Genomic DNA, 12,609 nt, shown 5'->3' with positions numbered 1-12,609 from the left:
ATGGAGAATACTTCATTTTGATGGTCGGGAATTTTCTTTCTGTTCTCATGTTCACAATTCTTTTTCAAGAATAGATTATATCTTTACTTCAAAACATCTTGTACATCAAGTGACACAAGCAGCCATTGATCCAATTATTCTATCTGACCATGGTGGAGTGTGGATCAAAATTAAAACTACAGATCAAAATAATAACAGACCAATTTGGAAAATGGATAGTACATTGTTGGTTGACAAAAATTTTTGTGAAAATCTTCTAACAAAAATGAAAGAATTTTTTCAAATAAATGATAAAGATGATATTAACAGAGAAACTCTATGGGATGCCTTTAAGGCAACCATTAGAGGACAAATAATTTCTTATTCGGCTTTTCTAAAAAAACAAATTAAAAAACAATTTTTAATCTTAGAAAAAGAGATTAAAAATTTAGAATCAAAACTTATAGAAAAATGGGAATATTCTATTCAACAAGAATTATTAAAATTAAAAGGTAAATATAATGAAATCTCATCTAAGATGATTAGGAAAGATTTATTTTCTCAACAAACATTGTACTATGGTAATTCAAACAAATCAGGAAGAATATTGGCAAACTATCTTAAAGCGAAAAAAAGAAAAACAAAATTAATAGCAATAAAAGATGAAAATGGAAATACATATACACAAATTGAACCTATTTTAAAACAATTCTTAAAATTCTATAAATCTCTTTATTCTTCCGAAAATTATCTAAATAAAGAAAAAGATGGTTTTGAATTTTTAAAAATGTTAGAGGGTCCAAAAATTCCTGAACATATAAAACGAAGTTTGGAAGAACCAATATCACAAAAAGAAATAGGAACAGCTTTGAAGTCTCTTAGAGTTGGATCCGCTCCAGGTGGTGATGGATATACAGTGGAATTTTATAAAACATTTCAAAACTTTTTATTACCCTATTTATTAAATCTTTATCAATATCAACTCAATAAAGGTTGTATTAAAGGCACTATAGCAGAATCTTTGACTATTGTTTTGCCAAAGTCCAATAAAGATCCCACTTTGGTATCAAACTATAGACCAATATCTTTAATAAATGTAGATGGAAAATTATTAGCAAAAATACTTGCGCTAAGATTAGCTAAAGCTCTCCCCCATATAATAGGTATGCATCAAACAGGATTCGTTGCTCAAAGACATTCATCTCATAATACCAGATTAACATTCCATATGTTATATTTAACAAAGAAAATGAATGAACCTACTTTTGCAATTTCATTAGATGCAGAAAAGGCCTTTGATAGAATAGAATGGCCTTTTATGTATCAAGCAATGGAATGGTTTGGTATAGGTCCTGGATTTATACAAATGATACAAACAATGTATAGCTCCCCTTCTGCTAGACTATATATTAATAATACGTTTTCAGAAAAATTTAATCTACAGAGAGGAGTTAGACAAGGATGTCCCTTATCCCCTTTGCTGTTTGATATTGTTTTAGAACCCTTAATATTAGCTATCAAACAAGCTAAGGAGATACAGGGTATACCTCATTCAGATAAAGAATATAAGATATCTGCTTACGCAGATGATTTATTACTATATCTGAAGAATCCAGAATCCACCATTCCACATCTACTTGAATTGATTGAGAAATTTGGAAATTTTTCAGGATATAAAATTAATTGGAATAAATCAGAAATTCTTCCACTAAATATACATTGTACAAAAGGTTTATTTGATACATTCCCTTTTGTTTGGAAGGAAGAATATATTAAATACCTTGGAATTTTGATAACAAAAACAGTAGATGAAACAATGAAAATTAATGAAAAATGCTTATTACAAAAAGTAACAGAAATGTGTGAGCAATGGAATCCTTTGCATTTATCTTGGTGGGGAAGAGTACAAACTGTAAAAATGATGATTTTACCGGTAGTATGTTACCAAATGGGGATGATACCAGTTTTCTTTCAAGATTCGTTTTATACAAAAATAAATAGGACTTTGACAAAATTTATATGGCTTAATAAAAAACCAAGAATTGCTCTAGCGTCATTACAAAAACCAATTAAAGAGGGAGGGGTAAATTTTCCCAACTTTTATAGGTATCATCAAGCCTATATCTTACGTCATGGTATGTATTGGATCCTCCCAGAACCCACAGATAATATTCCAGACTGGTTTTGGCTAGAATGGAGGCTTATGTTTCCATTACGTCTTAATCATGTAATTAGTATCAAAATGCCAAGGTTATACAAAGATCATAAAATATTTATGGATACCTGGAAAACTCTAAAATACATAAGTAATCTTACTCAAATTCCAATTAGTAAATCAACCAACCAAACTATATGGCTAAACCCCAAGATCAAGGTTGGCGGTTTTAAAGTCATCTGGAAACATTGGATGATAGCAGGCATTCGCACTTTGGATGATGTAATTAAAAATGATAAATTGCTGGAGTTTTCACAATTGCAACAAAAATTTGGTCTCAATAAAACACAATATTTTAAATGGTTGCAATTGAAGCAATCTATTCAGAAAGGGTTCCCTGAATGGAAAGATCTCGCTAAATATCACAGTTTGGAATTCTTATGTTTCCAGATGGACTCAATAGGTCACAAAGCCGCACAGTGGTATAAATTAATATCCGGATATATAAATAAAAAACCAAAAAATGGTCTTAGAGACATTTGGAGCATTGAGATAAAACACCAAATTAGTGCATCTCAATGGCCACGACTTTGGTCTTGGAGGCTAAAATGTACGGTGTCAGCATCTATGAGACAAACTTGGTTTTTTCTTCTTCATAGAGCTTTTTGGACCCCTACTCGTTTACAAAAAATAGATAGTTCAAGATCTAATAGATGCTGGCACTGTCATATTGAAATTGGGACATTAGATCATCTTTTATTCTTTTGTCCATTTATCCTATCATTCTGGAAATCAATTTGGCCCCAAATTAACAGAATGTTAGAAAATCCAGTAGCCTTGACATATGATACTATATTATTTGGAACAACTATGAGAGCAAAAAGCCAAATTTCATCCAGTAATAACAAACTTTTATTTATTTTAACTGGAATTGCAATACAACAAATTACATTCAATTGGAAACAACATGATAGATTGAACTATATGTTCTGGTGGAATTCGGTATGCCACATATATAAAATGGAACTCGCTATTGCAACACACAAAGGATACATGAATAAATTTAAAAAAATATGGGGACCATTAACCGATTTTTGTAAAGAAGGATAATTTTTCCCATAAATAACACTGGAAACATCTGAAGACCGTTAACATGATTTCTCTAATGAACTTTTCCCATGATAAGATAATTGTTAAGAGGGAAATGGGGTGGGTTTTTCAATTTTGATTATTACATACTAAATTAATATTTAAAAAATGTACAATAAAATTGATTTATGTATTATTGGTTGGGAAGGAGGGTGGGACAGGGGATTATTATATTAATGTTATACTTGATATTAATCTATGAGTTAGTCAAGTGTGTATTTAAGTTTCTATTGAGTTTATTTGTAACACTTGTTGTAACACAAAAAATGAATAAAGATTTAAAAATAAAAAAGGATCTATATTCTTCTGAACCTTATTTGGAGAAACAAAAAGATGGAAAAAAATTTTTAGATCTAATAAATGGACCTAAGATTCCTGATCATATAAAACGAAGTTTAGAAGAGCCTATATCATTAAAAGAATTAGAAACAGCATTGAGATCTCTTAGAGTTGGATCCGCTCCAGGTGGTGATGGTTACACAGTAGAATTTTATAAAACATTTCAAAATATCCTCTCCCCACATTTATTAAAACTATATCAGACACAACTTATAAAAGGTAATATAAAAGGTACTATGGCTGAATCAATAATAATTGTTTTGCCTAAGCCAAATAAAGATCCTACTTTGGTTTCGAACTACAGGCCTATATCTTTGATAAACGTTGATAATAAACTTTTGGCGAAAATTTTGGCTTTGAGATTGGCCAAAGCTCTCCCACATATTATAGATATGCATCAAACGGGTTTCGTTGCTAAAAGACATTCCTCCAATAACTCTAGACTATTATTTCACATGCTAAACTTGTCAAAAAAAATGGATGAACCGGCATTTACAGTTTCATTAGATGCCGAGAAAGCATTTGATAGGGTAGAATGGAATTTTATGTATCAGGCTTTAGAATGGTTTGGTATAGGTTCTGGATTTATACAAATGGTAAAAACATTGTATAGCTTCCCGATTGCAAGATTAAATATTAATAATAAGATATCTGATGGTTTTCAATTGCAGAGGGGAGTTAGACAAGGTTGTCCTTTATCTCCTTTGTTATTTGATATTGTATTAGAACCCTTATTGTTAGCAATACAACAAACGAGGGAGATACAAGGAATTCCATATTCAGATATGGAATATAAAATTTCGGCTTATGCTGACGATATTTTGCTTTATTTGAGAAATCCAGAATCTACCTTATCTTCTTTATTGAAATTAATTGATAAGTTTGGCAAATTTTCAGGTTATAAAATTAATTGGAATAAATCTGAAATTATACCCTTGAATGTTCACTGTGTAAAAGGATTATTTGATACTTTTCCATTTATATGGAAAGAAGAAGGATTTAAATACCTAGGCATTCAAGTTAAAAAAACAATTGAAGATACTGTAAAAGAAAATGAAAAATATGTATTAAAAAAAGTAACGGAGTTATGTGAACAATGGAACCCACTACATATATCTTGGTGGGGGAGAGTTCAAACTATTAAAATGATGATCTTGCCTGTGGTTTGCTACCAAATGAGTATGATACCTATTTATTTTCAGGGGTCCTTTTATAAGAATATTAATAGAACTTTAACAAAATTTCTTTGGCTTGGTAAAACACCTAGAATAGCTTTAGTAACCTTACAAAAATCAATTAAGGAGGGAGGGGTAAATTTTCCAAATTTCTATAGGTACCATCAAGCCTATATTCTACGTCAGGGTATGTATTGGATCCTCCCAGAACTTATAGAGAATGCACCAGATTGGTTATATTTGGAATGGCGCCTTATGTTTCCCCTAAATTTAGTTCATTTACCAAGTATTAATATACCTAAAATATACAGAGAAAATAAAATAATAATGGATACTTGGAAAACATTGAGATTTATAGATAAATTAACACCCATCCCAATATATAAATCAAATAATCAATCCATATGGATAAACTCCAAGATCAAAATAGGCGGAGCCCAAATCCTTTGGAAGAACTGGATTATTGCAGGAATTAGATCTCTAGATGATATTATTTCAGAAGGTAAACTGCTGGATTTTTCACAATTGCAACATAGATTTGGTCTTAATAAAACACAAAGTTTTAAATGGTTGCAATTGAAGCAGGCCATTCAGGTTGGGTTCCCTGAATGGAAATCATTAAACAATCAATATAGTTTAAAATTCTTATGCTTTAAAGCAGACTTCCTGGGACATCAAGCCGCATTGTGGTATAAATTAATATCTGGATATTTGAATAAAAAACCAAAAAATGGTCTAAGAGACATTTGGAGCATTGAGATTGGACATCAAATTAATGCATCTCAATGGCCACTGATTTGGTCTTGGAGAATGGGATGTACAGTGTCAGCATCTATGAGACAAACATGGTTCTTTTTATTACATAGAGCTTTTTGGACCCCTACTCGTTTACAAAAACTAGACAGTTCTAAGTCTAATAGATGCTGGCACTGTAATCTAGAACCAGGGACATTAGATCATTTATTATACTACTGTCCTTATATTAAAATATTTTGGAATTCAATTTGGCCACAAATTAATAAATTAATGGAAAATCATATTGCAATATCATATGATACAATTTTATTTGGAACAATGATGAGAAAAAAAAGTCAAATTTCACCAGAAAATAATAAACTTTTATTAATTATGACAGGGGTTGCCATTCAACATATAACTAACAATTGGAAAAATTACAACAACCTAAACTACACATTTTGGTGGAACACAATATGCCATGTTTTTAAAATGGAAAGATCAATATCAATACAAAAGGGAACATACAATAAATTTATAAAAATATGGGGGCCATTGACAAAATTCTGTAATGATTAAATAATAGAATACTTTTTCTTCTTTTCTTCTTTTAGAGATTTTCTTATGACACACATATAGGGGGGGTAAGGAAAACAATTTATATATAATATAGTATAATATATGATACAAAATGTAACAAATGATTAAGGAATAATAGAAGGGTGGGGGGAGGGAAAATGAATAAAATTTATCTAGAATATATTGTTTTAGATATAAATATGTTATTGAATAATTATTAATTGTATTCTATTATGTTATATACTTTTATAAAATTTGAAAATAGTATATTAAAGTGATGAAGGGGTGGGGGGAGGGTGAAGGGGAAAATCAAATTCAGACATACATTGTGTTAGATATAAAAGTGATACTATACATATATCAAATTTTATTATTCTGTACACTTTTTATGAAATTTGAAAATAAAAATATAATGGAAAAAAAAAACATGTGTTCTGAAATTTTACAATGTATGTGTGCTGTTTTATTCACAATCAACCACTTACCAAAATAGATAAAATATTCATTCCCGATTGTGTGAATGTACTTGCAGAATTAGCCACAAATGTGCATATGTATTTTGCAATTAGGTGAGCTATGTAAAATGCTTTTTTTTTCTGTGGAGACAAGTCAAGCGGGTGCTGTTATCACATGTTGCTGGGATAAAACAGCTCTCCCAGAGCTCAGAATGAAGTGTAAAATTTTGAGCATTCATAGCCCTTCCCGTACCTAGGAGTCTCTTCAGCACTTCAGTTATATTTTTTCTACTCTGCTGAACAGATAAAAAATGCAAAGCTCTGATTTAATTATCGTCGAGGTCTAATCTCTGTTTTTCTGGCTTTTTTTAACAAAAAGAATGAATAATTTATTGTTTGTGTGGGTTTTTTTCCCCCCATTTGGACATGTCCTGACCAGAGTCAGGGATCCACTTCTGCCTTCATTATGTCAGAAACATCCAGAACATCTATGTCCGTTCCATATGTTTAATCTGCCTTAGCTCTAGTTGTGAAGGTCCCTAATATACAGGGGTCAGTGAAGTCATTTGTGACTTATGGAACACTCGGGGACCATCTGCTTAATAACTCACCTCCTCGGGAACTGGTGGGACAGTGGAGAGTACAGTTTCTCCAAGTTCAATCCCTTGGTCAACACCCTCACTATTGGGGGCTTGAAGGGATTTTCCCTCCCCTCTAAGGTTTTCATTGAGATTAGTGAGGTTTCTTCAGGGGATGAGACTTTCCATGAGAGCATCTACCAAGGAATATGAGAAAGAAGAACTCTTGAAACAAGATGTGATTAATGTGTCATCAGTGGGTTTGTGAGATAGTTGAAAGACAATTTTAATATTACAAGATGTATCTGAGAAAGATACAGTGGGATTCCTAAATCAATGACTTTTCCTGGTAATTTAAGCTCTGGAGCCTCTCTAACTATGATATCACTTAGGGAAATCTCTAACCTAGAAGTCTGGTAGTTGGTAATTTATATGGAGGCCACTTTATTTGACTGTGACATGAACTAACCACAGGCCCGTCAGGGCCAAGTAAAGACTCCATTCTGATGAAAAATCCACCAGAGCACTCCTTTCTAGCTGCTATATTTTTATTACTTGAATACACAGGATGAGAAACAAACAAAGCACATCAAAAGTTTCTTAGTACTGTACAGTAAAATGCCACTGCTAAAACATCTTCAAAGATATTCTTAATCCCCTGAAACTTGAGTGGTGGCATAACCTAATGATTAATGAAGTGGGTTGACATCCTGGGTAACTGTTCAGTTCTCACTCCAGCTCCTTGTAATTCTGGAAAGTCATGTACGGTAACCCTCTGTTACTCCAGGCTCAAAAACACCTTAGATTGTGAGCCCACTAGCGACACAGAAAAGTACCTGTATATGCTATGTATGTCTGGTAGTACTATAAAAATGATCCATCGTGTCTTCTCATGTCTCTTCTCCTCCTAAGATGAATCAAACATAGTTAAACTGTTTGAATTCAGCAGGAATGCAAATTAGCTTATTGGCCCCTCAGCTGTAGCAAATTACGGTTATACAAATAAACTTTCTGAGCCACCTCCGACTCTAGCAATTGAGACTTTAGCACTTACACAGTAATTTTCCTATCATATGAAGGCTGGCTCCCTCTCCTCAAGTGTTACGAACGGTGACGGGATAATCGCGCACCAGACGCCAGCGCGCTGACAATTCGGCGCAAGACAGAAGCGCACAGGGGAAAAAATAATTTTTAAAGAGCTCCAACTGGGGGTTTCGGGGTAGCAACCCCCCCACTTTATTGGTTAGTGTTCGTGCTGCCGTTGCAGGGGGGGGTGAAACCCCCCACATTATAGAGAAAACGGAACTTTTCCTGAAAAAAATCAGAAAAAGTTCCGTTTTCGCTATAATGGAGGTTTCCAACCCCCCGAACCCTCCCCCTCCAACAGCAGCGTGAACACTAACCGATAAAATGGGGGGGGGGGGTTGCCACCCCAAACCCCCCGTCGGAGCTCTTTAAAAATTACTTTTTCCTCCGCGCGCTTCTGTCTTGCGCCAAATTTTCGGCGCTGGATTATCAGCGTGCTGGCGTCTTGCGTGCCACTGACTATGAACCGTTACGAACAATTCAGCCTGAACAGCCATCTCTCCTTAGGATAGCTAAATACACACAACTCCCGGCTGTTTTATCACCCCCTCACCACCCAAAAAAACTCACAAGAAAACATCCACTTGATTTCAGTTTAACCTTTTAATAGTAGTTTCCCTTTACCAGGCAGTTTAAGACTGCACTGCCTTGGTTGCGGTCTTCCACACTGTTCATACAAAACCAATTCCAGGTTCATTTTACTTAATTTGTCCCCACCTGCCAACAGAAGCTCCACTCCTTTTCATCCTTCCAGTTTTGACTCAGGACTCAGCAGTTCCACAGTATTCAGTCCCTTTTTATTGCAGGGGATCTCAAATGCTTCCAGCTTGCCTTGGGTTTTCTTGCAAGATTTTCTTAGCTTCTTGTTCTCTAATCTAATCTTTGATTTTATATACCGATTCATCCCAACAGGAGGGCTCGTCTCGGTTAACAAAATATTAATAAATATACAAGAGATTAGATCTTACGCCAGGTGAAGGTCTCCTTCACACTTCTCTCAAAGGAACATACACCTCCCCCTCGTCTGTGATTGGATCCCTTTCAATCAGCTAAGCAGGAGCTGTAGAAATATCTCCTAACACACTAGTAGCCTTTTTGAAAGTCCTGTCCCCCTTATGGGCTTTCTGCTAGCTCATACCACCTAGGTCAGCTCCTGGATAAGCAACAGAAGTTCCACCTTACTTCCTGTGTCTGGACTATTTTTGGAGAACCCTCCCCCTCTTCTGGATAGGTTCTCTAACACCCTAGCCTACTGCCTTGTGGGACAATAGCCCTCCCCCCTCTTTTTTTTAAATATAAAGTTACTTTTACAGTTTTGTGTCCACAAGTGTGAAACTAGAGGCCTGAGGCCCAACTCTTCTTCACCCTCCTGACAAGTGCATGACTATGTTCTGTCACTCTGATGCAGCTGTGCAGATTTTCAGGTGAATCAGTAACTAATTTTTAAATGTATTGGTAAATCTAGACATTATGTTACAGAACATACTAAAGAAATTGCCTTTGGAATCTTCTAATCAAGCTTTGATCAAGAGCTATAATCTACTTGAGAACAAGCTAAAAAAATTAGAAAGTGTAGATATACATTATTCTAATAAGTTACAATTTTTGAATTTTTCTTTTTTGTAAATTAATTTGGCCTTTTGAAATGTTCAAGAAGTATGTTATAAATATCTTGCAATACAACTCTAGCTTTCCCTACTGTATCTGGAATATAGAGTATTATAGGTTGTGGTTTATTATGATCAGATGAATTTGACTACTTTCTTGAAGATTTCTATTGAGGAGTCTATGAATAGGGTCACCTTGGATTTAAGGATGCAACTTTCTTTGAAACTACCGTATTTTCACACATAACGCGCGCGTTATACACGATTTTACAAACCGTGCATAACCTTGCGCGTTATACGCGTGAGCGCGCTATATAAATTTTTTTTTTACATAGTTCCCACCCCGCCCGACGTCCGATTCATCATCCGGAAGGACCGCTCGCACCCCCACCGCTCGCACTCCCACCCCGATGGACTGCTTGCACTCCCACCCGAAGAACCGCTCGCAGCCCCACAGCCTCCCCCCCCTCCCCCATGGAGACGCTGTCTACCTTGTTTCCGGATGCCAGTGAGCCCAGCTGCTTCCTCTGCCGGCGGTCCTGCCCCTTCTCTGAGCCCTGCTGCGCTGCTTCTTCTTCCGGCGGTCCCGCCCTTTCTCTGATGTCAGAGAAAGGGCGGGACCGCCGGCAGAGGAAGCAGCTGGGCTCACTGGCATCCGGAAACAAGGTAGACAGCTTCTCCATGGGGGAGGGGGGGGAGGCTGTGGGGGTGCGAGCGGTTCTTCGGGTGGGAGTGCGATAGGTCCATCGGGGTGGGGGTGCGAGCGGTCTGGGGACAGGACTTCAAGGGGGGACAGGCAGACCTTCAAGGGGGGACAGGACTTCAAGGGGGGGCAGCCAGAGGAGAGTCGGGGCAGTGAACGGAGAGTCGGGGCAGCGAACGGAAAGTCGGGGCGGGTGAAAGGAGAGTCGGGGCAGCCAGAGGAGAGTCGGGGCGGCATGCGCGGTATACCCGTGAGCACGGTATATAAAAATTTCTTTACATAAATGTGTGTTTCCCACGCGCTATACCCGTGTGCACGTTTTACACGGGTGCGCGTTATCTACGTGAAAATACGGTAGGTTGGCTATGTTTTATGGTCATTGATCAATGTTTTTCTAGATATCTCTCCATTTTGATTATATATGTTATCCTGTAACCCGTTCTGAGCTCGTTGGGGAGGATGGGATATAAAATGAAATAAATAAATAATAAATATTATTCAGAGTAGAAGGAGGAAATTCCACATTGGCTGGATAATGCAGATAGTGCTCAGAATTTTGGGTGATAAATGAGGGATTCTTCTCTAATAATGGAGCTAGTCTGGCTTCTCAAACATATTTAGAGCTATATGTGTAAATAAAATGAAATTTGATTGTTCAGACTCTTCTCTCCTCTAATCCACATATCAAGTTTCAAGTTTAATAGGATTTTATATACTGGTTATCTAAGCGGTTTTACAATCAGGTACTCAAGCTTATTTTCCCTCTCTGTCCCGGTGGGCTCACAATCTATCTAACGTACCTGGGGCTATGGAGGATTAAGTGACTTGCCCAGGGTCACAAGGAGCTGTGCGGGATTTGAACCCACAACCCCAGGGTGCTGAGGCTGTAGCTTCAACCACAAACTCTAATATCCTCTAAAAACTTTTTCCCCAATATAAACTCTCTGCCCTCAACCCTATCCCAATTAGCCTCAACTTCCACTAGTTTCTCAGTCAGCCATCATCATACCGTCCCCCGTCTAAATTAAAGTCTTGAAAGAAAGTTCTGCTCATCAGGTGGAATGAATATGTGACAGATGAGATTTGATTTGTTATTTATTAATTAACATTTATAGCATTGCATTATTGACAATTTAAAGAACAATATTTTTGCAGTAGATTAACCTTATGACTTTGTTATGTTATTCTTTAGGGTCAAATAATTGACTTTCGTGGAATGATACAAGATGCCATCAAAGGAGCATCTAATGAAATAGCTTTAAACAGCCTCAACTGTAATCCTGATCCTTCTGTAAGTGCAATACATTGTCTTGTCAAATTAACTCACTTACTTTAGAAATATGCAAGACAATGCCTGTCGTATAGTGCCAGAAAATTAGTCTTGACTTTACATTACATTACATTACATTAGGGATTTCTATTCTGCCTGTGCCTTGCGGTTCTAGGCGGATTACAATATAGAAGATATCTGGGCATTTCCAGTAGAATTACATTACAGGATAAGAGTAAGTTACAGGAACCGTAAAGAATTATGATACTTCAATTTCACGGAAGATAATACATATCACAGAAGATAATATATATCACCGTAGATAATACATATCACAGAAGATAATACATATCACAGAAGATAATACATATCAACTGAAACAAGTTAAGTCAGGTGGGGTGTAAAAGAGTTACAGTAATTCTAGATCACAGACAAAGAGATACTATAGGTGGGTGTTTCCAAAGGCGTTGATTGGGAACTCATTGGATGGTGGTTAGAGTGATGGGAGATATTTTTTGAACAGTAGTGTTTTTATTTCTTTACGGAACTCTTTTATGTCTGTTGTTTTGGTCAGTAGTTTTGAGATGTCGGAGTCAATTTTAGCTGCCTGTGTCCCCAGAAGGTTGTCGTAAAGTTTCTTACGACGAGTACCGTTGAGAGGTGGGTAGGTGAAAAGGTTCTGTGTTCTCCTTCTTCTGGGTGAGAGGTAGTAGTGAAAACGGTTGTTTAGGTAGCTGGGTGCCGTGCCGTGGGTTACTTTGAAAAGGAGACAGTAGAGTTTGAATTGTGTTCGTGCTTT

At 36.1% G+C, this 12,609-nt stretch overlaps 1 protein-coding gene across 4 annotated transcripts in view; it reads left to right on the top strand.

Annotated features, from left to right (window-relative positions):
- KATNAL2 (katanin catalytic subunit A1 like 2) overlaps window positions 1-12,609 on the top strand; it is a 152,533-nt gene that overhangs the window by 54,886 nt on the left and 85,038 nt on the right. For 3 of the 4 annotated variants that reach the window (XM_033934923.1, XM_033934914.1, XM_033934908.1), the window contains one exon: window positions 11,733-11,831. The exons of the other annotated variant lie outside the window; for it this stretch is intronic. In XM_033934923.1, coding sequence (XP_033790814.1) covers window positions 11,733-11,831 — 99 coding nt within the window. The remainder of the gene's footprint in view (window positions 1-11,732; window positions 11,832-12,609) is intronic. 4 annotated transcript variants of the gene reach the window in all.

This window comes from Geotrypetes seraphini, chromosome 1, assembly GCF_902459505.1.
Source record: "Geotrypetes seraphini chromosome 1, aGeoSer1.1, whole genome shotgun sequence".
In the NCBI taxonomy this organism is placed as follows: Eukaryota; Metazoa; Chordata; class Amphibia; order Gymnophiona; family Dermophiidae; genus Geotrypetes; species Geotrypetes seraphini.
The sequence above is the reverse complement of the archived record's forward strand: the minus strand, read 5'-3'. Positions and strand labels throughout refer to the sequence as shown.